This window comes from Rhipicephalus microplus, chromosome 8 (assembly GCF_043290135.1).
Source record: "Rhipicephalus microplus isolate Deutch F79 chromosome 8, USDA_Rmic, whole genome shotgun sequence".
NCBI lineage: Eukaryota > Metazoa > Arthropoda > Arachnida > Ixodida > Ixodidae > Rhipicephalus > Rhipicephalus microplus.
Genome location: NC_134707.1, coordinates 43797314 through 43824040, shown reverse-complemented (window position 1 = coordinate 43824040; position 26727 = coordinate 43797314). Strand labels below are relative to the sequence as shown.

The window sequence follows — 26727 nt, the reverse complement described above, 5'->3', positions numbered from 1 at the left end:
ATTTCATGGTGTGAACAGCTGATACCTATATTTTTCTTTCAAGTCATATCGGGATGCCACCTAATGACATTTGTCGTCAAACCCACACATCGTACGACTTGTCTGTCTTACCCCTACAATATCTCATTCCGCCCATCCCTGTGTTACTCGTGAATTATTGAAGAGTTTTTCGCGTTATTGTTTGTGTCTTTATCCATTTGTGAATATGGACAAAGTGCGATGCATGTACACTATTCCCTTTAGCCACAGCGCTGTGTGGAGGGGATGAACCACATTATCATGAAAGAGGCCCTTTAACAACTGATCACAACTGTGATTGAGTGCATGGGTTTATCAACCAGTGCGCGTGCTCAATTTTTTTTGTTGGTGTGGTGTCCCGTGAAAGCAGAAGTTTTTTATGGCCGCCACAGCCCCAATTCAATGACGTGCCCTACGGGTCGGTAGTTGAAATTCTTGACTACTAGTCCACTGACGCGGGCACATGACCATACTGAGTGAACAAGGACCAGGTTGAATCTTTTACTTTATTACATGTCAAGATAGCTGAATGAAAGTATTATTGACGGAAAGAGATCCGCCTGCTGCTGTGAGGCCCTCCACGTCGCCCTCCCTTCTCGCAGTAAAATATTTTCGGCTATGGCACTGGTCGGCACCAAAATTTAGTGACCCTTCTTGTCAGTCGAAGTTGGTGAATCGGAGGCAGCTCAACTGTGGTGATACATTTCTCAATCATCTGTGGAAAGAAAAATATAATGAGCGGTCAAAGCGATTGCGAAATTTCTACCGGTGAGCACAAAAAATAACCGACACAGAGTACTTACTGGTGAACTTTTTTGCGCTACAAAACATGAAAAAGGGAGACACCTTGCGCATGCGTCCCAACTAGTCTCTATATATAATGTTCAAATGCGAGGATAATAATTATCCTCGTAAGGTTTATGCACTGAAACACGAAGGCCTGATAAAATGAACTAGGAGCGCTTTGTAGATTTCCCGGGCTGGACAGTGAAAGTATCTGCGCAAAATACGCGCCTGTTCAGAATAAGTTTCAGCCATGTTCCTCAAAATAAATTATCAGTTTACTTCCAGTTTTAGCCTTCTGCTTAATGTTCTGCTCCTTCACATGTCATTGCTGCTGCGATAGAAGCGCACCGACTGTGACATCAATCGCAATTTCTAAGAGGCACGCATACTCCACAGACATTGTCATGGCCGCGCGCATAAAAGTAATGAAGTTTTCAGCATTCATTTCATTGGGCCTTCACCGTGTAACGTGCTAAGGGTAAGAATTTTTGGTATAGTCAGGTTGCAATCATTTGGCTTCGCTTTTTCTACCTTTTTGTGATTTGCATTTTCAATAATGCATATAAATTAGCACCTATCAAATAAACTCTCAAGTTTCAGTAAGCTCCCAGTCTTCGCAGTCGTCCCTCCCTGCCAACAATATTAGTGTATGGGGATGACTTTGGATTCCCCCCCTAAGGTGAAAGTAAGAAGCGGCTGCGGCCTTTCCTCTTCCCCACCCACTCTTGTGCGTCGAGCTATGCATGTGCACCAGATGAAACAGTTAAGATGAGGCCACCGTCTGAGCTCAATGGTAAAGCAGCAGAAGCGCTATGAGAAGGTTTGGTCTCCTCGAAAGGGCAGTTATTTTTCCGCCCATATAATTTTTTATCTGGCACACATAATACTTACTATAAAATGTTATTCCATGTACTTTATGTGTTTCATCGTCTATTGCGTCTCTTAACGTTAGTGTAGTAAAAGTATTATTAAGCAATTACACGTTGTTGGGCTGGTCAGTTCGTGCTCATTTAGAAGCAGCAGATGCGGCTATTTTGCACAAATAAACCATCCTTTAGGCTCCCCTTCAACCCTTTCCTCGTTAATTATTTTGAATATAACGCATCTGTAGCTTTTAAATAAACAATATAAACCTTTTGAAGTCACCTAATTTTCTCAGTCATAAAATAATTTACATTAAAACCAGGGCAACTTTAGGTCACAGTTATTAGGTGCACGCATTGATGCCTAATGATAGGTCAGTCAAACGTCACAGAAAATGTTGTCAACGCACGAAAAACAACAACAGATAGCCAAAATTTCTTATGTCCTACACTTTGGCCTCACTCATAATTAGCCCATATGGTGGATTTGCGAAGTAAACCCTTCATATCATGTTAACAATGACAGAACGTAACACTTGCAAGGGTTCTAAAAAAGTATCAAAGAAAATCTCTTGATTTGGGTGTAAAAGTTTTTTTTATACCGGAGGAAGACCGAGAAAAGTGTGAGTTATTGTAGATTCGTTGTTAACAATGACAATCAAAGTCTTTAAGGAATTCGAGCAAGACTTAACGTTTATTTAGTGTCGTCTTTGCTTCGAAAAAAGCGGGTGTCTGAAATCAATCAGTCTCACTTTTATTGACATAAGTAATTATTACAAACTGGCTAGACCGTTAGCCTGTATTGGTTGTTTGTCGGTTCCTATCAGAGTACAATACAGAATAACAGAACATATATATTTATACGCACACACATATATAGATACACATATACTTATGTATGAATATATATATATATATATACATGCATATTCACATGCATATAGAAACATATACACACGAAGTAAAAGACACAACTGAAAAGAGAAAACAAATAATAAAACAAGCAACATGTAATAAGTAATAACACCACATTGCAAACTGGAACAAGGAAAAAAATGCACGTTTTATAGGGCAAAGAGGAACATACCGTATTTTGGAAGAAAACAATGAATGCGATGTTATACACTGTTCCCCGCTGAACCTAGAGTGACAGAAAGTCATTAAATTGAGCACTGAAGTATGTCTATAAAAGCACCTGGTTCTGGAAATATGAATAAGCTTATGCGAATATGCTTCTACCTATTATAACCATTATCATTTCAAATAACACTGGTGTAAGTACGCTTATATGTTCAATAGTGTAGATATGAATCCTGCTATTCCAACGGCCCCTCTCCATATGGTGACCTGTCACATAGTTTTTCCTACTGCCCAACTACTAAGGGATCCAGCCCTTCCCTTCAAATCCCCACTTGGCTCGAGTTGATCAGCGCCAAAGGGGAACAATAACGTCGGCTGGTTGCGCAAGTGGTCAAAATACTCAGCTGTTAGTATGCGGCTGATATAAAAGTCTATTACTACTACGACCATATGTAATATGGCAGGTATTCCTCATTGAAAAAAATCTGTGGCTTCTTTGCTTTTATAAGGTTATATACTACCTCTAAATGAATAATGCGTGGAACATACTGAACGGTATTGTTACAAGAGACAAATCCTGCGTTTAAATTTGTAAAAAAATCACTCCCATATATTCCTTCAAAAATATCACATGTTACCTTTCTCTTAGATCTCGAAGTTGTCATTTCTTTAAAATTTGCTCAAGGGTGAGCATGATGATACCCAGATCTCACCAGCTTGGTGGATTATTATACTGGATGGACTGATGGCGGGCTTATGGTAATTGGATAGTCACGGACAGAAGTTAGGTGGACAGTGGAAAGTATGGACAGACCATGGGTGGATGGTGGGCGATGAGAGTGGTGGGCAGGTGATGGGTGGATGGTGGACATATGATGGGTGGATGATGGATGGACGATGGGTGGATATGCTGATTGTTTGCTGGGAGACAACTGGTAGATATTGAGAAGCTTTGGCCGACCGAGTCATGAATTATTTGAAAAGAACAGACATTGAACTTCACAGCTTGACTACAGACTACTTTCTACCACTGATCTTAACCTGCTTACTTAGATGTCTGTGTCTATACATTGACAAGCATGCAGCCACATGCTACTGCAGCATGAAATCAATGAATGTCTCTAGCACAAAATATGGGTTTATTTGCTCTCCTTGCATTGATTCTTAACATGTACGCCTTGCTGGCCTACTTCATAAATTTTTTAGGAGCTTGATTGGGTGCTAAGCCTCCTAAAATAGAACGCTCTATATGACATGGTTCAGGCAGTATGTCTGTCAACCTCACCACATTTGTCAGCTCAGGCATCGACATTTACCACCAAAACCCCTTTTGTTTTCTTTTTCAGGGCTTTTCGTCCAGTTCATCCTAAAAACTAATAGCGATAAAAAGCCACCGATATCAACCCCGTTTCCTTTTTGCATACAAAAAGTTGGGCACTATGCGCGTACCTTGGGGAAGGATGTCATGCGGAAAATGCGAATGGAAGGTGACTTTGCTGCATTTTTTTAGTAAGCCGTTACGTAATAATGCTAGCCATATGTAGGAGCATTATACGCATGATTATATGTTGAACAGGTGCATATGTTTTATATAACCATATTGTTTATGATGATCCTTGACAACAAAATCAGCATTGGTGTTAGACTAACAGAAGGAATGAGGCGCAAATGAAGCAACACAAGAAGCGATATGAACAAGTGCCAACTTCTGATTTCTGTTCGAAGGAAGCGGAAATACTCTTACGTTTGGAGAGCGTTACTTGCATGTTGTTTCAAACAGAAAAAGAGTTGCATGTATTGACATATATTTAAAATTTAGCGTGATCAATCGCAAGTGGTGCAAGGCCAAAGTAACATGAACATGATACAGGGATATCGAAATAATCGAAATTGGCGTGGGCAAGAACCGATCGTTTCATGCCTAGCGAAATTTATCTTTTCACCCACATTTCTTTCTTGACATTTACAATACAATTGGGTCTAATAACTTTTTCTATACATTCATTGTCATTATTTTCTTATTGTCCGTTATATCTCATCATAAATATATATATAACTATATATATATATATATATATATATATAATGAGAGAGAGAGAGAGTGAAACACAAATTAGCCGTTGTCCCAATTTTATTACCAACGGTTTCGACTGGTTGTCTGGTCTTCATTAGGGCACTTGTTCACACACCCTCACGAAAACCAGTCTACCGCTTGAAACCATTGCAAGTGAAATTATTACAACGCTAAGTACAGCTTCATCTCTCCTCAAGTACGTTTGGCCTATTGATAAAATTTCAGTATTGAATGCACAGAACACTCTTTCGAACATACTTTCCATCTGGCTTGCGTTACGAGAAAAGTAACGCCTTGATCAGGCGTATCCCTTCTGGCCGTGTAGGCGTATTCCGCTAGTGCACGGTGCTCATGTGTGTTGGCGGGAATGATTTCAGTCCATTCGCCGGCTTCAAAGCTTTCTGTACAAAAGCTCACCAGTAGTGCAATGAACAGCAATGAAGCATCAACTGCAGCCATATCCAGTTTTGCACAACCTGCAGTTGCCACAAAGATGAATATTCAATTGAGCGGTCTTCGATAACATGAAAATTTACAAGAGTGACATTCGTAATACATTGTCCGATTCTAGTAGTTCAAGAAAGTAGTACTATTTTACTATTGCAAGGATCTTTTTGGTACTTTTATATTACTAGTTTATTGGATAGAACTGTAATGATGCCGTGAAAATCAGTAATATATTCACTGCCGGTGCTCTGTTTATTCGCAACATACACAACTTCAATTCATGTCGGAATGACTAATAGCCACAATATCGCACTATTTTCTTTTTTGGGTCTTTCGAAATGAGGTGCTTCGAGAACATGCAAAGCACCTTATAAGTACCACATCCTGTGTCCTTGAGGAACCCCGACAGCATATCTAAAAAATAACTGAAGTCCCAGATAAAAACAGGGTTAGGTGTATATTTGCTCATCGATAGGAGAGAAAAAAGGGCCTCTGCTTAGCCATCACATGATCACCTAGAGATCTTCAATGCGTAGATTTTCTCTCTCACAACTGACATGGGAACACATCAGCCTGTAAAGTTTGCAGCAATGCCACGGATTAGTTTTCGTAAAATTTCGATAACTGAACCAAAAGCTAAAAAAGGTGAATTGCTTGCGTGCTGGCGAGCAGGGGAGGGCAGTTTCAGCTGCAGTCTTTCGAAGATTTTGCCGAAGACCTTACTGATGCATTACGTGTTCCAGGAAAATGAGCTTTTTGTGCACTAAGTTCCACAACACTAGCCCGATAGTTAAGAAGACACAGAACGCATACACGGCGCTAACTTACGGTTAGTCTATATTCTTTGATACCTCGTAAGACTGTCTGAAGCCGGCTGTGACTATTGCATTTCGCCATAACAAAATTTACATTTCGATTTTTCTCGGCGAATTTAACTTGCCAGCAGCTGTCTTCAAATTGATTGACTGTATTACAAACACCTCCCATTCCACAGCTGGTACATGGTGTCACCTATCCGTTGAGCGCGGTACATAGCCTACTCCATCATTTTGTTCACACGGGTGTGACCAACGTATAGTCACAAGTAATCATTCGTATTACACGTGGTGCATTTTAGGGACCCGGATGATAATTCCCTGTCGTATACTGTCACCACGCATTGCGTAACGTAGGCCAAACCCCCTATAGCATAGCCATCTGTAACATACTTCCCGTTCATTCGGGCCTAAGAAAAGTCCTGTTTTGACGGGCAAACGTCGTCTTAGCCTAACCTTGTCACGCGTAACTGGTCAGACGTACAAACGAACAGATGGAAGGACGGATGTAGGACAGATGGACGGACGAACATAAAGAACAAGCGAGAGGCAGAAAGAAGGAGAAGTTTTGATTGTGATAGCTTATCGCCTCTTCCACCATATGACAGGAAACATACTTTATTAAACTTTTTGTGGCACTTCACCTCCTATGTTGCTGTCGATAATCAGTATACACATTTCAGGTAGCCAAAGTGTACCATACTTTTCAAGTCCTTCAATAATGTGAGGAGTTGGCGCTTGTTGGGAACTCCAGTGCTTCGTATGTAAATCTGCCTCATTGCGGCCACATGTCAATTCATAAATGGTGCCTACTTACCAAGAGGGTGACTGAACACGCTGTTATTCTTCGAAACCTGATGTCTTCTCAACAACTAGTGCTTGTGTTCGTCCGTCAAGATTATCTGTCACCGTTATTCATAATGTTGAGTTGGTCTTCTGGCTTCTTCGTTACTGTGTGCCTAAAGTCTCACACTCCTTTCAATTCAAATACGCGGCGACGGGGGAACATAGAAAGGGGGGAGACTACAGAAGCATATAAGGTGTTGGTTCTCGGAAATAAGACTCTCTGTTATCATTCTCTCAGCCTCGTCTGACATTTATTGAGAGTACACTTTTCCTGGTATTAGCTCAAAGATAGGCACCAATCGCGTTTAATGAATGTTCTCTCGATAAAATTATGCATTAAATTTTTGTGCACAGCATCTGGCACTCACAGTGATGTATATTTTCACGCTCTGACCTCACAGACAAAAGCCAAGTGTATGTGATGAATGCTAGCTGTACCAAAGTGATATATTGGTAATTGTGCATATTGAGCTATGCACGAGTAGACTTTCCCTTGAGAATTTCAGAAATATTGAATAACACTTGCGTGCATAGTTTCCTGTTGACGCATCAAAATGCAATAATTACGTTAAGGTAAGTAAATACACTTACAGCATCTGAAGCATTGGCTACTGTTTCTGCAAAAGTACGCACAACTCACGGCACATCCATTGCTTTGATACTTTTCATACTTGTATTGCCTACGCGCCAACTCTTTATGTAAACTCGCAGAAATGGAGTGATATTAGAATACTGACAGCTTTGGTGTTACAAGCAGCGTGCATAGGTCGCCTAATTTGTTATCTTCTACACATAGCAGTTAATCTCGAATGCAGAGACTGGATGAGTGATTAATGTCACAGAGCAGGTGGTTATTGTTTGGGGCGAGTATATGCGGAGGTTGAGCAGGTTATGTATCACAATGTATTAAAATTTAATGAGGTGTAAACACGGCCGTGTAGAGCTAACTGTCAGCGCTTCTTATTTTTGGCACATCATCCAAATATATTGTTAAGGGGTCAGTGACTTCTGTATAAACGCAAATGCAGAGGATCAACATCAGGCGAGAATCACAATGGCTGATTGTCACACTCGCGCGCCTGTCAGCTGATTCTGTTCTTCATCTTCCTTTACTTCGTACAACATATTTAGGCCAAAGACAAAGACACAACAAAACGCTCCCATAAATTTCTTGGATCTTACACATCAATGATATTTGATTTCTTTCAGTATGACCAGAACGGGCAGCTCGATCGGCCCGTTCATTGCCAATTATTCCACCATTCCGCTCTCCAGAACTGACGCTGCACGAAAACTCCGCATGCTTGCTCACGAGTGCACCACGTCGCAACGAAATGAACCTAATTTCTCGCACGCACGAATCTATTCCTTGGAACCTACTCTCAGACTTCAAATTTCCCCTGGATTTGGCCAACGAGACGCTACTATGCTATGCGGGTTGTGTTTGGGTGTCGCATTTACCAATGCGTTCGCGTACCGCATTGCAGCATGTGACCATTGCGGCAGTGGCAAAACAACTTGGCATATTCTCTGCGAATGCCCACAGTACTGCTCACAGAGACAGTCATTCCGCAATAACTAGAACATCTGGAGAACCCGACCCTTTCGGAAGAAAAAATCCTGCCATACAACAGGACTTCACGTCGAGAAGTCTGTCAAGACAATCCTGCGCTTCCTACGTCCAACCGGTCTCTCCAAACGACTGTGATCATAACGCCCTGCATATGTGTACATGCGAATGTTTTTCCTAATTTATTGTCTATCTATCTCTAGCATCGTTGCGACCCTATTTGCCACCCCTGTACAGGGAAGCAAACAAAATATTCTAGGTTAACCTGCCTACTGACATGCTTTGGTCACAAATTACACACACACAAAGTAAATAGACACTCAACGACAAGAACAAGTGGCAATTAAGCATGTACCAACTAAGCAAGTACCAACTAGGCCAACAACCAGTATTGTTAACCTGCCTTTCTTTTCTTTTTATTTATTTCTCTCTCTACAGATGAAAGCATAGTAATTCTGAGAGATACTTTGAGCGACCGAGGAAATGGAAAAATTATGTACCTCATAAGTAATAAAGGTGGGCAGGTGACATAATTTTGCAGGTATAAAGTGAGAGCAGAAAACACGGGACCCGGTTTATTGGCAGGATATGGGAGAGGCTTTTGTTTTAGAGTGGGTGTAATTAAGTTGATGATAACAATGATGACGACAACGATGCTGAATAAATAATAAGCTCAAACACGACCCCTTCGTAATACTCGCGTATGCACAGCGTTACTCATAGCAAACATAGTAGGTACTTAGAAGTGGACTCTTCCTTCAACTATCTCCTACCTTCGTGCAGTGTCTTTGACTTGATAGACCCGGCCAATGGTAGATAACCAGTCTAGAATAATGTACTGACGTTTCTATAGAAAGGTTTCATAACATGAAGTGTCACGTTTCCATTCTATGACCGGCAAGTGCTGCACAATTTACCATTCCTGTTATACTTTCCAAAAACGTCACACTGCTAGACCAGAGGAAGTTTTTGAAGGGGGAGTACATTTCTGTCCTGTTTTAGGGCTGGCTAGCGCTGCGCGTAGATAGAGAATACGCAAGGATAGGCTATCTTGCGATGCAGTTATTCTTTCAGTAGAGTAAGCGCTCCTGTTTTTTCGTTTACTGTTACTAAAGTCTCAGTTCTCATTTAGCAGCACCGTGAATCAGAACCAAATAAATCATTTTTCGGTTCTTTAAGACAAGTCAAGTGCTGGCCTAGTCATACAAAGTAAAACATTCTCAGAATGTATTCATTTTTGATGGCGCTTTTTTCTTCGGCATAAATAGGATGAACAACATTGGCATCCATGAGGACCACGCTAAAACGTGATCAGCTGCCGATCACACCACGCTTTTCTTTTTGCTGCAATGCAAGGAGCGTCTGAGCACTTGACTTACTATTGGAAACTCTCCTAGGGCTCTTCGTTTAGTCACAGTTGCGATGTACACCACCCGCTTGTGTAACGTGCTGCGTCCACATATACAGCTTCACAATTTGTTGATGTTGTGTCTGATACTGTACGCGAATAAATATGAATGCAGCTTTAAACCACCTACTTATTGTACATTTCACGCGGTGTGTCCCATAGACATAATCTAAGCGTCTACCTAGCAATATTACATGTGTTATTTGGACCCGTTGCCAACCTAAAAATTAAATAGCGTTTGTTTTCTGTTTGAAGCAACATCAAACACTTGCATCGCTCCGAAATTGGATGCAAGGGCTTTTTATGGCGAAACAGCGCGGACAATAGGACAAAGAACGTACGTGACTGAGCGATGAGCATCATTCCATTTCTTTACTGTGAAAGAAGAACAAATGCAGGCAGATGAACGAATATCAAAAGATACCTAGTGCTACCCTAGTGCTACCCGCTGACCGGCGGCTGGCGTTACGACCAGTTGGGCTAAGCGTTTTACAAAGTACGGCAAAATCACATTTAGGGTAAACGTAAACAAAAGGAAGAAATGGCAAAAAATGATGACGTGGCGATCGATACGACATTTAAAAATTATTTAAAACATTAAATTCATAATTATACAGATTCGAAGAATGAGGATCCAACAAAAACCGTTATAAACAAATTACAACAGTGCAAAAAAACTGCAACACCAAGCTATTATACAAAATAAAAAACCTAAAACACAAAGTATGAAACAAGTTTACTTATTACAAGCCAGGCTCATACTATCTTTTTCTGTTTCGGAGAGTGTTAATAAGTGCGAACTAATACAAGCTGCTTGCTTTTTCTGAAGTTGCTCCCCTTTTTAGCTAGCTATGGGTGTTTCTATTTCCTTGGCCTTAAAACATCAACAAACAGGAAGTGTGTAGGTGCATCTAAAAATGTGAGCAGCTTCTCCAATACTGTGGAGCAAAAGGAGGCACAGCTCGCAAGATCAGACCCAGAAGTACCGCTCGCGCTCGTAGGTCCGGTTTGGCAGCTAGGTGGCAGTAGCTTGTGCAGTCCTGCCCTTGGGGCCCCACCAATTGAGCTTGTTTACGTTCTCGCCACATATTGCAAATCCTAAATGAAATAGATTGGTAGGACGACCGACCAAGTCCTTCGATCGAGTTATCTGCATTTGCGCCTTTTCTTTGTATTTGTTGGCTGGACCCCATATCTATCTATTTTTTCAATTAAGAAATCAGTTGAGAACATGTGCCGTGTCTTTTAGGGGCGAAGCTCCTTATGGCGTGGCTTGGGCGTCCCTTGTATGTAACCACCAGTGGCGCATACCCGAAATAGGTATAACACTTGACCTCAAAGGTGGTGCCAGTGAGAGATTTCTTCTGTGCGTTGTTTAACAATAAAAAATAGTGCTCAATGTACATGCCAATGGCTGCTAATGGGGAATGAGAGACATCAGCATTCGGCTTTTAGGCAACGCGCACGCTGCGATCCCCATTAGCAGCCATTGCCATGTACATTGAGCACTATCGGACAAGAAAGGGATGCTACATTATACTCGCTGGGTGTAACCTCCTTAGCTTTAGAAAGGTTTAGCGAGCGTTGAGCCGCAGTGCCATGAATACAATGAACTTTTATATACCATGAATGAACTCAAGGTGGTTAAAAATGAGAAGTAGATACGAAGCGCAAGCCGTAAGAAAGTAAAAGCCGAATTCTCCTGTCTCTCATTTCTCATTAGCAGCCATTGGCATGTAAATTGAGCCCTATCTGACAGGGAAAGGTTGCTACGTTATACTCGCTGGGCGTAACCTCCTTGGTTTTCGAACGGTTTAGCGAGCGTTTGGTCGCAGTGCCATGAATACAGTGAACTAGAATATACCATGAACTCGAGGTGGTTAAAGGTGGGAAGTGGACCCAAAGCGCAGGCCGTAAGAAAATGTGCGTGTGCCACCTCTCGTTTAGTCCTTGGAATGTCCGCTTTTATATGGGGAATATATTATAAAAAGATGCGAGATGGTGGGACTTGGAGTGTAGAATAGATGAACGAACGGACACACAAACAGATGCATGGATGGACGCATGAACGGACGCAGGGGCGGATGCATGAAAGAACGCAGGGACGGGCGCACAAACAGACGCATGGACGGTCACACAGACGGACGCATGGACGAACGAATGCTTCGCCCCACTCTCCATCATTCACTCCGTGGATATGCTGCCATTTTTTTGTTCTTCCTCTAAGACTATGCGCTGTTTCTCCACAATATTCACGAACCAACAGGCCCTCCTAAGAACGCTAAGGGTTCGATATTCAATCCAGCCCTAATCTCTAATTTATTTCGTTTATCAGAATGTGCAACGCGGATGTTTCATTCACAGTAAAAGGCACCAACATGGTGTAACATTCTTCAGCGTGGCCTTGTTTAACTTGTTGTGTCGGATTAGCAAAAGAAAATCAATTGTGCTTTTCATGTGAGCCTTCTGTGTATTTCACGTCACTATATCTTTCTTCGTCAACAAGTTGAAACAGTGATATAAAGTTGCGCATTTCTGGTCTGTTGGCAATTTTTATACCTTTCGTATTTCAATAATTCATGTTTATTGGACATGACGCTGTTTCTATTCATTCTGCCACATTTCTTAAGATATTGAGTACTTTCATGCGCATCACATATATTCCCTGACTAGTGAATTCTCATCATCCATTCTGCTGTACGGCGTCTGGAAGACCTCATCTGCACTAAAACTTAATGTCGTAGCTCCTCCTGGGGGCTTACTACGTAGAGGTAGGATAACTGAAGCGATGCATTTTTCCACACGCTGCAGAGAAACAAGTTGAAGAAAAGGAGTAAACATCAAAAACTACAAATTGCTATACAGTGAGTAGAAGTAAAAAAACACAAAACAGGATGCACAACTATACCTGAAAATTTTAATCTGTGCAAGGATTTGGAACTTAAGTTTTCTACGAATTCTGGCTCTAAGTTGGTTCAATTCTCTATATTTTAGGGAAGGTACTTGAGCAATAAGATTCAATTTTAAAAGTGCCATAAGGCCCGTAATTTCTAATAGCCACATAATGTCTTCTGCGGCGTAAACAGGAGAGGGAATAATGGAGAGAAAGAGCATGTGGAGGTATTGTCGGCGGTCGAGAAAACTCGTCAGAAAAAAAAGTATTTGACAGCGCGTGCGAAGTAGCATACAATCGATGTGATCTAATATTGAGTGAGTGAATTTTTACGAGTCAATATTTTAGATAATATTATGTCGCTGTTAACTTGTATCCACTTTGTAAAGTTGAGCTGTATCACGTACTCATGTTGCACCCCTACTTTTCTGTACGTCGACATTGCCCTATGTTCCGGCCAGGGTTAATAATGTATGCTCAATATATAAACACTTGCATTGTTGACCTATATATTCCGAAACTTATAAAAATAAAAAATTATTTCATTTCCCCAAATTCATTGCTTCTACGACCTCGAAAAACAGAATAAGGCTTTTAATTAAAAACTGTTTAGAACAATGGTTTTGAAGCCATCCCCCATTTTGACACACTGTGAACAAAAAACATTTGCGCCTATTACTGTCATACGAAAGTTCCTGCACACACAATGACTGACAAACAATCGACAAAAACATCAGTAGCATCGAGAAACATTTCACTCTATATTACTTATATTTTTGTAGGTACGGCGCTCAGCAAGCGAAATGGTCATTTTGTGGCTGCAATCACGTGGATATTTGCAGCTTAGCGATCACGTAGACCTGCATGTGACGAGGATAGTTCATCATAAAAACACTTAGGTGGTGCTACCTTTTTTTACATAAAACAAACTCTAGTTGCATTGAAAAGTTTCAGCGTCCTTCATTCAGGATAGGGGGCATATATTGGTTCAGATAAGCATAAGACTTGAAAGAGCTCTCAGATAATTAAAATACAAAACATTCATCCTAAAACACCAGTTTAACATATGACGGGTCACCACCTTAGCGGCGAGAGAAGAGAGACGTGAGATGGCGTCGAAGGCGGCTGAAGGCGCCGTGCCGATCTCACCCCTGTATTCCACGCCTGATGCGGAGCCGTGGCGGCTGTCCACGTCCGATACGTCCAGTGTGGTAGCTTGTTCTAATCCTCGAGCAACTCGAGCTAGCATCAGCTGCGTGAGAGACGCGGCACAGTGAACAAAAATTGATGATAATAATGATGGCAACAGATAACTCTAACAAGGGCCAGGCAGCATATGAAAAAAGAATATTCGACTTCTAGTCATAAAGGTTGAACATTTCTCTGACTTGCGCATAATTCTAATGTGTACACAGGTTTAGTAATTCTAAAGTATTGAAGACTTCGAGCCCCTTTTAAAAAGTTCTTCTGCACCAAGATCTAGTAATGGATAATCTTCCTTGAGGTGTACCACCTTGGGGTGCGAAAACAGTGGTGATAGATTTCTCGAGCATCTAAATAAATTTGAAAATCAATGTCAAGTATTTAGCTCAAATAAAATTTGTACAATTCCCGAGAAAAAAAAAGTTGTGGCACACAAAGCTTCAAAAGAGTGTTTCTTTTTTTTTTCACTGGCGTAAGCACCGTGACTTGCCAGCGAGAGAGCCTGAATCAGCTCTACGTGTTACTGTTTGTGGTTTAGCATGACAAGGTGAAGTGCTTTTGTGGCAGTCACTCAACACGTTATTTGCTCGAATACATGAGCGTATATCAGTTTTTCGTTGCTTTATATCTTGACAAAATATTTTGTATTCGATATTTACTATATTATTTGATCATTTAAGCCCCCATTCCGCACTCTTCAAATTGAATCCGAACAGAGAAAAAATTTCATAATTGTCACAGAGACGTTTTCATGCAGGCTGTTTTTTATAACAACTACTATATAACCTGCATTATCACTAATAAACAAAGCGCATGACGCAGCGTCCATATTGCAAAAGAAAAGTGTGAGGGCAGCCATTGTGCGCTAGTTCTCCAGGTGACGTACGTCACATGATCTTTTCGGTACGTCACATGACACCGATAGCAGCCATATTTTCTCTATGCTGAGGGGTGTTATATTCATCTTCGTTTAAAATGTAGTTTGTCTCTTTAAGTTTTTGCCGTGTGCTTCGAATAGTGATCGCTAATTGTGGCATGTTACATAATGAGTGCTTTATTGAAATACTATTGCGTTCTTCGTAGTATGACATTTACAAAAGCCCCAGGCGGAAAATGATAGAATAATTGAGACAAGTAATTTTAAATGGTAATAGTAGAAAAATAAAATATATCCTATTCATCTGCTTGTCAGCAATCTCTAACAATGTGTTCAATTCTTTCCTAATCGTGTACCATGCTGAAGAATGAGCACGAATGTGCACCAGTACGACGTATCGAACATACCTGAACTTCCTAGTAGACAATGAATCCGAGGTTCACAATTTTTCCTCCTTCATGCTGCAGAGTTAGAAAAAGCAATAATAATGAACTCATAAATATGTACCACGAAATGGTTTGAACTGTAAACACGTCACACCTGCACCTGAAGGCGCAGATTGAATGTCACTTGTTTGAATCCGTTCAGTATCAGTCAGGTCGCGGACAGCTTCAGTGCCGCTTAAGTAGAATACGAAGTTGTTGAGGGCGTACAAAGTATGCTCACTCGAAGTAGCGTCACTCCGTAGATAGCTGCGTTTCTGAACGGGCAGTGGTCACTATACGATGCGCTTCGTAAACTTTGAGCCCGGAAAACGCCCCAGCAGATCAGGTGCATGCTCTATTCGTATCAATAAAGAACGGAAATCAGCAAAAAACTATTGTTGTGGTTTAACCTCACGAAATCACATTATGAATTTGAGAGACGCCAAAGTGAGGAACTTCTGCAATTTCGACCTTCCGTGGTGTTGTTTAAAGTGACCCTGAATCAACGCATATGGGCCTGAATCATTTTCAGGTAGATGGAGACGTAGGCCAACTTTGCGGCGTCATCCCATTAGTTGTGAGTACTCACTCGCTCGTACATTGAAATCCAGTCGTCAACGTCCTTGTCTTCTGTGCCTGAGAAAACAGGGGGATCTCGCAGAGGCAGATAACCGGCGCAGAGAACAGTAGGCGGTGCCGGTGGAGGAGTTGGAGCGGCGCTTGCGTCGGTAGGCATAACGGATGGTAAAATGCGATCCCGAAGCTCCAGGGTGATCGAAACCCAGCAGACTCCACCACTTGTAACGGTGTTTATTTGCGGAGCAGAACGCAGAAAGTGAAGCAGTCAGCAGCATCCGGCCAAGCGCTGCAAGCACGAGCTTATGCTGATGGCGATGCTCCTGAGGCGCCGAGAAATGCCGCTGACGATCCTCTTCTTCACTACTATATATATATATATATATATATATATATATATATATATATATATATATATATACATATATATATTGTAAAACACTCAATACTTTTCACTGTTCTTGAGCTAAGGAAAAATCCTGGCTTGTGGCACCTTAACTCTACACTTATTAGGTTTTCCTTAATATTTTTCGAACAAACTTCAATATAATTTTTAGGGTGGTTTCCCCTCTTCATTTATGTTACACTGACCTTAGCCAGCCGTTGTACCTTCTGGTGATGTGGCCACACCGGCTTCCTTTTGTCATCACACGCACACAATATATATATATATATATATATATATATATATATATATATATATATATATATATATATATATATATATATATATATATATATATATATATATATATATTTATGTACGCACTAAGAGAGAGGAAGAAAGAAAATTGCGTACAGGCGTAGGAAAAAGATATGTGAGTGGGTGTGAAGAAAGTCACTTCATATTTATTTATGCCCATAAGGAAATATATGTTCATGTTTTGGTTACATACCTTTGTCCTGGCTTGTGTTACGAGAACCCACATTTCTTCTGTACTTTGTCGAGGCCTCATGTGCTCGTAGACGTACCGTGCTAGGGCTTGATTCTCAAATCTGTTCGGATCTCTGTCTTCTCTCCACCGACCAACTTCGAAGCTTCCTTTGAGAAAGCTCAGCATCAATGTGATGACCAGCACTGAAGTGTCGGCTGTAGCCATATCCTGGTATGATAAACCAGCAGTTGCCATAATAATCAGGTTTCTGCATCCTGATGGGTGCTTCTCTTCATTGATGGTATTTTAGCGAAAATACACTGCGAAATTCCAAGCAAGTGCCCCCCGCCTAAGAAAGTGCCTCCCAAAATGTCACTGGAAATTTCTAGTTCCCAAGATTTTCGAGTAAAGTTACCACATCTAATCCTCCCTCTTTTCTTGCCCACCATGTTTATGCATCACATTAGTCTAACACTTTGCCTGCTTCTTTTTTTTCCAATCCTACCTATTATCCTGATTTCTAAGGCCTGCAACAGGCGATTCTTTAAAGAAGCACTTGTGTTGTCCTTAGTGACTGCATTTTAAACATAGCGTACTGCTCCCTAGGTCGCTCTCAAGTATCTGCATTGAAAGAATCGTCATCGACACCTGCGGTATGAGGTCGTACACAAGAAGCCGTAAGCAGTTGAACGCCAGTTTTTTGGCATGTCTTGTTGTTTACATCGGTTGCGTTAGCTCATCATCGAAAGTGCTTTCACTAAAACAGTCGCAGATCAATCAGAAATATGAATAAGTTAATTCGATAACCAAAAATGTAATGGCATTGGAAAAATAGAAGCAGCTATGTATTTTCTGCATGCTCCTCAAAAACAAAGGATGCCCAAGGATGAACACGTAAGGACAAACAAATAAATACAAGTAAACATAGGGCAAACATGAACTGTCGAAGTTGTTCCTTCTACAAGCCTCTTACTATGTCTCTTCTAGTTAGCAATTGACATATTTCTCCAACGTGGCCGTGTCAGCTGATTGAGCTTTCTGTTTTCGACAGCCTGATTACAGAATTTGCGGTGAGAGAACGAGACGTGCGAAACTCCTCTCAAGTGTTAAACTTGTGAGCATGGCCGACCATGCGTAGTATGTCGAAGTCGGTGTCGCAGATCCGAACTTAGGTGAAAGGCTAGGAAGCTTAAGAATGGGAGCGAAAAAAAGAACTGGCTTAGTCACGTGAAATATAAGGGTATTTGCTTGGGCGAGTTGGAAGCCATTTAATGTTACGTTATTGCACAGTGATTAAGAGATGCACACATTAGATAAGGAACGTGACGCACAGAAGGCAAACTTTACACAGTGTTTCGACTGAGTAAAGCTATGGCGTTCATTGTATACGGGTGCCGACTGTTGTCCCTAAAATAAAACTTCATTTCGACAGTGTTCGGTTGGGACATCGTCCTAAGGCTGCCTTTTGTGAGAGCTACAAGACTTTCTAGAAACACCGCGTACACTACGCAGTTAGTTTGTGGGCGAGATTAATCTGGTAATGTGGTTGAATTCGTTTCTCTTCCCAGAAGCTCCACTGGGCAGGCTATTTAGAGTTCCTCAAAAAATGGATGCAGCGCTTGTTCCGCATTTGAAGGTAAGCATATAGAGGTCTGTTTCCTTTAGCGCTTATGCTTACAGTAGAAACATTTTGTCAGAGCATTTTACATCACACTAAGAAGCATATACTTAAGGCGAAGAATCTATGTTTGCAGCACGTATTGTGGCCCTTGTTTTCCCAAATGCAACATACAAATCTGCCGTTTTGAGTCACAATTATACTGACAAACAAATTGTAGTCTGTTTTATAGGCTTGGCTAACTGACTTGTTTCCCAAACGTTCAGATGTAGATAAGCTTGTCATTTTTCTCTCCTGAATAGCCCACTAGTTCACCAATGTTTCCGATCTTGATATCTTATTATCCAGGATAATATAAGAACAGAGCATTGGTATTCTTTTTAGTCGCGTGGAAACTAAAGATTTATTAAATTAGAAAAGCTCTGGGGTACTAATATTTTCACTGTACACCGGTGTGTTCCAAGTAACGCAAAAGTATCTGCTTACAATAAGAGCGAAATATACTGGTTTAGGTAACAAAGTTGTGCCTCTTTCGTTGGTATCGTATCTGATACCCTTATTTCATTGTTAATGTGCCTTAAGGAAAATGATTCGCGGAGTTGAGGTATACGAGCACAAACTCAAGTGTACGAGCACTTCTATCTGACAAGTAAGTGCATACGTGCGTGCACTGCAGGTACAACAATGACGTAGACAATACAGACCAGCACGTAAGCTTTCGAAAGCAACGGTACTTACATTTAACGCTCTAAAATGAGAACATTGCTGTTTGATGTAATATATTGTCGAGTGTTTTCTAGAATCGCTAGCAATAGCAAAGCTAAACACTGGTTTTCAGAGGTTTGAGACAAGGGCTGGTATTCAATCATACTTGAGTTATATTCCTGAGTTGAGTTCAGAGTTTCTTCACTAATTGTTTGAAGTTTTTTGGACAAAATCTTAACAGCACTCGTTTGGTTCCCTCGGTTTAGCGCTGTTTTAGGAAACGTGCTACATACCATTCAGTGTAGATCGGCTCTTTCGAACAGCTTTGCGTAGTGAAACAATATGTTTTGCGGGTATTTTTAGTAGAGGTGTCTCGGATTGGGAAGTACAAGAATAGCTAAATTGATTGCTGCCTGATGATCTACATTTATGGCAGCTGCGTCCGGTACTCTGTGCAATGAGACATATCTAATAGGTTGCTGTGCCGAATCACCCCGGCATTGGCAAAGTGATCAACAAGGCCAATTTCGAACGCCGTAATGTCAACCCTCAGTGCCTGCACCAGAACTAAACTGCTAAATCATTTTCGTCGAGAGGAAGCACCTCAACCGTACACGTGATCTCTTAGCCTTTTCAACACGTGGCTCGCGTCGCTGCAGAGACACCGCAGATCTGCTAAAGTGCTCTTTCAAAAAAGCCAGCTATGGTACAACTAGCTATGTTGTTCACTACCTGCATGTAACTTTGTTTCTGACAGACTCGCGTGGCCATGTTCTACTATTTCGCAAACGCATTTGTCAAAATACTTCATGGGCATCTGCTACTAAGACTTGGTTCGTTACATATAAATCACGGCACCTTAACATTGGATAAAATATTCTTAAAAACAAAACTCTTCAGAGCTTTTGCCAACAATAAATTATCTGCTGCTATCCTCATAAGTTCAGGCGTCCCTGAAGGACCCATACTTTGCCCATTTATATTTGTCACTTTCATTGATGCCCTCTTAATATATGGCTTCTCTAAAATCTACATCTATCTAAATGATTGCAAATGTTTTTAGTCAACCTTTTTTTTTTCGAGAAATCTGAAGCGTTAAATTTGCAAAAGGTTACACCAAGAATGATGCAAAATTTGGCGAATATAACTTAGCTCTAATGACTGTATCACTCCGCTTTCAGTGCCGTGAAAAAGTAAATTTTTTGTTATACAAAATTTCTGCTGTCGAAGTTTAACTTGTTCCTTCTACCACATATCTAAACCTTTGAAGTGATTAAACCTCAGCAGCGCACATCCCTAGGATGGTCTCACTCCAATCGCTAACAACATGCTTGTGTCTTTAATACGTCATTTGCATTACGTTCCTCAATGCGCAAAACTATTTCTCTTCATTTTTATCAGAACAAAACTTAAAATTCACATGCGCCACGACTCGCACTAAATATATTTCATGAACTTTACCATGAATTACAAAAAAATTGAGCAGAAAAAATTACTCATTTGAAGCACTTATACAGCCTCAGTACATTAGCGCGGACTACTAAATTCTGAAGCTGGTTACTAGCATGGCACTCTCTTAGTGCAAATATGAGTCTTTTTCACAAGGTGGTTTTAAAGCTTCCTCGAAAAGCCATCATACACCGACTCCCTCCGGGTTTTATTTTCGTCTACTTTGTCTTACAGCAAAAACTGAAATGGTATTTTGAAGGACGCCTCAGCCATGGCCTGTTTCTTAAAATTTGTCACCATTCAATTGCACCTAATGAAATCAGACTTGACTTCAGGTGTTTTTTTTTTGTATGCGCACTCACCTATTTATTGTTCCTTGAAATCAATCTTTAAGATGTAAGAATGAACTTATATCAAATAAAATCTGGCGCCTAAAATCGTGAGATAAGGCACACAGCCCCACCATCAAAGAACCGCTTTTAGCGCCCCGTGCGGGACCTCAAATGTCATCGACCATGTGGTCGCAAGTTCGCCGAAATTTTGGCGCTCAAGGCATTCGTATCGTCAAGACGCTGTCTGTCGCCGCAGCATTCCCCGTTCGCTTGCTCAACCCGAGCCTTGTTTGTGTACCCCTATACTGAAGAATAAAAAGCAGCAACTGATCAATGTGTGGTAGTTTCCATTGGCTGTTGACGGCAATAATAGTGTAACCATCTGGACACTATTTCGTGGTGCTGCAAGACGACCAATACAAAATTGACCACAAGAAGCAGGATATAAAAACAGAACTCAAGTGCCATAAAATATTTCATTTCAGCTGATACCTATATTTCTCTTTTAATGCATACCGGGATGCCGCCTAATGACATTTGTCGTCGAACCCACGCATCGTACGACGTGTATGTGTTACCCCTACAATTTCTCATTCCGCCCATCACTGTGTTACTCGTGAATTATGGAAGAGTTTTTCCGCGTTATTGTTTGTGTCTTTATCCATTCATTATTATGAACAAAGTGCGACGCTTGTACACTATTTCCTTTAGCCACAGCGCTGTGTGGAGGGAAGCACCACACTATCATTAAAAAGGCCCTTTAACAACTGATCACAACTGTGATGGAGTGCATGGGTTTATCAACCAGTGCGCGTGCTCAATGTTTTTTCTTTTTGTTGGTGGTGTGGTGTCCCGTGAAAGGCGAAGCTTTTTATGGCCGCCACAACCGCAATTCAATGACGTGCCCTGCGGGTCAACAGTTGAAAGCTTGACTACTAGACCACTGAGGCGGGCACGTGACCATACTGAGTGAACGAGGACAAGGTTGAATCTTTTACTTTATTTCATGTCAAGATAGCCGAATGAAAGTAATAATGACGGAAAGAGTTCCGGCTGCTGCTGTGATGCCCTCCAGGTGGCCCCTCCCCTCTCGCAGTAACATATTTTCGGCTATGGCACTGGTCGACACCAAAAGTTATTGACCCTCCTTGTCAGTCGTAGTCGGTGAATCGGAGGCAGCACAACTACGGTGATACATTTCTGAAGCATCTGTAAAAAGAAGAAAAAAATCATTGAGTGGTCAAAGCAATTGCGAAACTTCCATCTGTAAGCACAAAAAAGAACGGACAGAGAGTACTGGTACTGGTGGTGAGAGTTTCATGTTTTGCGCTACAAAACATGAAAAAAGGAGACACCCTGCGCATGCGTCCCAACTAGTCTCTATATAGAATGTTCAAATGCGAAGATAAATATTATCCTCGTAAGGTTTATGCACTGAAACACGATGGCACGATAAAATGAACTAGGAGCGCTTCGTAGATTTCCCGGGCTGGACAATGAAAGTGTCTGCGCAAAATACGTGCCTGTTCAGAATAAGTGTCTGTTAAGTTTGTCAAAGTAAATTATCAGTTTACTTCCAGTTTTAGCCTTCTGCTTATTGTTCTGCTCCTTAAGATGTCGTTGCTGCTGCGATAGGAGCGCACCGATTGTGGCATCAATCGTAATTTCTAAGAGGCACGCATACTCCACAGACAACGTCATGGCCGCGCTCATAAAACCTATGAAGGTTTAAGCATTCATTTCAATTGGCCATCATGGTGAGCTTACCGTCTAACGTGCTAACCGATGAGGGTAAGAATTTGTGGTATAGTCAGGTCGCAATCATTTGGCTTCGCTTTTTCTACCTTTTTGTGGTTTGAATTTTCAAAGATGCATATACATTAGCACCTATACAATAAACTCTCAAGTTTCAGTAAGCTCTCAGTCTTCGCAGTCGTCCCTCCCTGCCAACAATATTAGTTTATAGGGCTGACTTTGCATCTCCCCTTAGGTGAAAAAAAACAAGCGGCTCCGCCCCTTCCTCTTCCCCACCCACACTCTTGTGCGTCGTCCTATGCGTGTGCACCTGATGAAACAGTTAAGATGAAGCCACCGTCTGAGCTCAATGGTAAAGCAGCAGAAGCGCTATGAGAAGGTTTGGTCTCCTCTGAAGGACAGTTCTTCTTTCGCCCTTATAATTTTTTATTTTGCACACATATTATTTACTATAAAACGTTATTCCATGTACTTTATGTGTTTCATCGTCTATTGCGTCTCATTAACGTAAGTGTCCTAAAGGAATTATTAAGCAATTGCACGTTGTTGGGCTGGTCGGTTCCTGTTCATTTAGAAGTGGCATATGCGGCTATATTGCGCAAATAAACAAACATTTGCGCTCCCCTCCAACCCTTTCTTCGTTATTTCTTTGCAAAAATATCCGCATCTGTGGCTTTTAAATGAAGAACAATAAACCTTTCAAAGTCACCTATTTCGATTAGTCATAAAATATTTACTTTAAAACCAGGTCAACGTTAAGTCGCAGTTGTTAGGTGCATGCATTGATGCCTAATTATAGGTCAGCAAAACGTAAAACAAAATGTTGTCAACGCACGACAAACAAAAGCAGATAGCCAGAATTCCTTATGTCCTACACTTTACGTTAACATTGACAGAACGTAACACTTGCAAGGGTTCCGAAAAAGTTTCAAAGAAGTTACCCCAATTCGGGTGTAAATAGTTTTTTTATACCAGAAGAAGGCCGAGAAAAATGTTGCTCATTGTAGATTTCCTGTTAAACAATGACAATCAAAATCTTTAAGGAATTTGAACAAGACTCTACGTTTATTTAGTGTCGTCTTTGCTTCGGAAAAAGGGGGTGTCTGAAATCAATCAATGAGTCTCACTTTTATTAACATAATTAATTATTACAAACTGGCTAGACCTTTAGCATATATAGGTTGTTTGTCGGTTCCTATCAGAGCACAAAACAGAATAATAGAACATATATATTTATACGCACACACATATATAGATACACATATACTTATGTATGAATATATATACATGCATATTCACATGTATATCGAAACACATAAACACATACACACGGAGTAATACACATATTTACACAACAAAAAAAAAGAAAATAAATGATAGAACAAGTGACTTGTAATAAGTAATAACACCACATTGTAAACTGGAACAAGTGAAAAAATGCACATTTCATATGTCAAATAGGAACGTACCGTATTTTGGAAGAAAACAATGAATGCGATGTTATACATTGTTCCCCGCTGAACCTAGAGTGACAGAAAGTCATTAAAGCGAGCAATGAAGTATGTCTATCAAAGCACTTTGTTCTGGAAATATGAATACTCTGTTGCGAATACGCTTCTACCTTTTATAACCATTATCATGACAGATAACACTGGTGTAAATACGCTCATATGTTCATAAGTGTAGATCTGAATCATGCTATGCCAACTGCCCCTCTCCATACGGTGACCTGTCACATAGATTTTTCTACTGCCCAACTGCTACGCAATCCAGCCCTTCCCTTTCAATCACCACCTCGCTCATGTGGATCGGCGCCAAAGGGGTAGACTAAGGGCAGCTGGTTGCAAAGTGGTCAAAATACTCAGCTATTAGTATGCGGTAGATATAAAAGTCTCTTACTACTATGGCCACTAGTAATATGGCAGCTTTTCTTCGTTCAAAAAATTTATGGCTTTTTACTTTTATAAGGTTATATACTACTTGTAATTGAATATTTCGCGTGACATACTGCATGGTATATTTAAAAGGGTACAAATCCTGCGTTTAAATTTGTAAAAAAAATTCTCTCTCATATATTCCTTCAAATAGAGCACATATTATCTTTCTGCTGGATCACGAAGTTGTCCTTCTGGAACATTTGCCAAAGGGTGAGCATGATGATACCCAGAACTCACCAGCTTTGTGAATTAATATACTGGATGAACTAATGGTGGGCATTTTGGGGATGGATAGTCATGGACAGATGGTAGGTGGACAATGGAAATGATGGACAGACCATGGGTGGATAGTGGGCGATGAGAGTGGTGGGTAGGTGATGGGTGGATGGTGGACATATGATGGGTGGATATGCTGATTGTTTGCTGGGGGACCACTGGTAGATATTGATATGCTTTGGCCGACTGAGGCATAAATTATTTGAAAAAAAGTAGACGTTGAACTTCACAGCTTGACTACAGACTACTTTCTACCACTGATCTCAACAAGCTTACTTAGATGTCTGTGTCTACACATTGCCAAGCGTGCAGCCACGTGTTACTGCAGCATGAAATCAATGGATGTCTCTAGCATGAAGTATGTGTTCATTTGTCCTCCTTGCATTGATGCTTAACATGTACGCCTTGCTGGCCTACTTCATAAAGTAAGTTCTTAGGAGCTTGAAGATGGGGTGCTAAGTCTCCTAAAATAGAACGCTCGATATGACACGGTTCAGATAGTATGTCTGTCAACCTCACCACATTTGTCAGCTCAGACATCACCATTTACCACCAAATCCCTTTTTGTTTTCTTTTTCAGGGCTTTTCGTCCAGTTCATCCTAAAAATTATTGCGATAAATAGCCACCGATATCACCCGCATTTACTTTTTGCATACAAAAAATTGGGCACTATGCGCGTACCTTCAGGAAGAATGGCATGCGAAAAATGCGAATGGAAGGTGACTTTGCTGCATTTTTTAGTGAGCCCTTACGTAATAATGCTAGCCATATGTACAAACGTTATACGCATGAACATCAGTTGAACAGGTGCATATGTTTTGTCTAATCATATTGTTTTTGATGTTCATTGATGACAAAATCAACATCGGTGTTAGTTTAACAGAAGGAATAAGGCGCAAATGAAGCAGCAAAAGAAGTGATATGAACAAGCGCCAACTGCTGATTTCTCTTCGAAGGAAGCGGGAATACTCTCAAGTTTGGAGAGCGTTACTTGCATGTTGTTTTAAACAGAATAAGAGTGGCATGTGATGAAACATATTTAAAAATATAGCGTGATCAATCACACGTGGTGCAAGGCCAAAGTAACATGAACATGATACAGGAATGTTGAAATAATCAAACTTGCCATGGGCAGGAACCGATCGGTTCATGATTAGGGAAAGTTATTTTTTCACCCACTTTCCTTTCTTGACATTTACATTACAATAGGGTGTAATAAATTTTCCTATACTTTTCTTTTCATTATTTTCTTATTGTCTGTTATATCTCATCATATATATATATATATATATATGTATATGAGATATAACAGACAGTAATGCCAAGGAATGTACAGGGGAAGTTATTAACATTAATGGAATGTAAATAAGAAGAAAGAAAAGTGGATGAAAAAATTACCAACTGTAAGCAGGAATCGAACCTACGACCTTCGAATTCGAAGGTCGTAGGTTCGATTCCTGCTTACAGTTGGTAATTTTTTCATCCACTTTTCTTTCTTCTTATTTACATTCCATTAATGTTAATAACTTCCCCTGTACATTCCTTGGCATTACTGTCTGTTATATCTCATTATTATTGTGTTAAAAACACGGAAAAACGAGCCCTTAGGTATACACTTCTTTCCCTTATATATGTATATATATATATATATATAGATATATATATATATATATATATATATATATATATATATATATATATATATATATATATATATATATATATGAGAGAGAGAGCGAAACACAACTTAGCGGTTGTCCCAATTTTATTTCCAGCGGTTTCGACTGGTTGCCTGGTCTTCATTAGGGCACTTGTTCACACACCCTAACGAAAACCAGTCTATCGCTCAAAACTATTGCAACTGAAATTAATACAACGCTAAGTACTGCTTCATCTTT

At 40.6% G+C, this 26727-nt stretch overlaps 1 protein-coding gene across 2 annotated transcripts; it reads right to left on the bottom strand.

Moving 5' to 3' along the window:
• Nucleotides 1-505: 505 nt before the first annotated feature.
• On the bottom strand, nucleotides 506-7231 carry LOC142768975 (uncharacterized). Of its 2 annotated transcripts, none has more exons than XM_075871649.1 (4): nucleotides 6901-7231; nucleotides 5239-5297; nucleotides 2755-2808; nucleotides 506-733 (listed from the first exon to the last, which is right to left on the bottom strand). In XM_075871649.1, the coding sequence occupies exons 2-4, from the start codon at nucleotides 5278-5280 to the stop codon at nucleotides 635-637; spliced, it is 195 nt and encodes a 64-aa protein (XP_075727764.1). In that variant the 5' UTR covers nucleotides 5281-5297; nucleotides 6901-7231; the 3' UTR covers nucleotides 506-634. The 2 variants fall into 2 exon arrangements, with proteins under 2 accessions (XP_075727764.1, XP_075727763.1); XM_075871648.1 differs by having other exon boundaries at nucleotides 5080-5297; nucleotides 6901-7218.
• Nucleotides 7232-26727: the final 19496 nt, after the last annotated feature.

Bases quoted from the DNA above. Each gene is read 5' to 3' on its own strand.
- LOC142768975 (XM_075871648.1), bottom strand. From the start codon at position 5,280: ATGGCTGCAGTTGATGCTTCATTGCTGTTCATTGCACTACTGGTGAGC. The intron at 2,809-5,079 runs GTATGTTCGAAA...CTGTCACTCTAG, and splicing joins TAACGCAAGCCAGATGGAAA to GTTCAGCGGGGAACAGTGTA. The intron at 734-2,754 runs GTATGTTCCTCT...TTCTTTCCACAG, and splicing joins TTGTTTTCTTCCAAAATACG to ATGATTGAGAAATGTATCAC.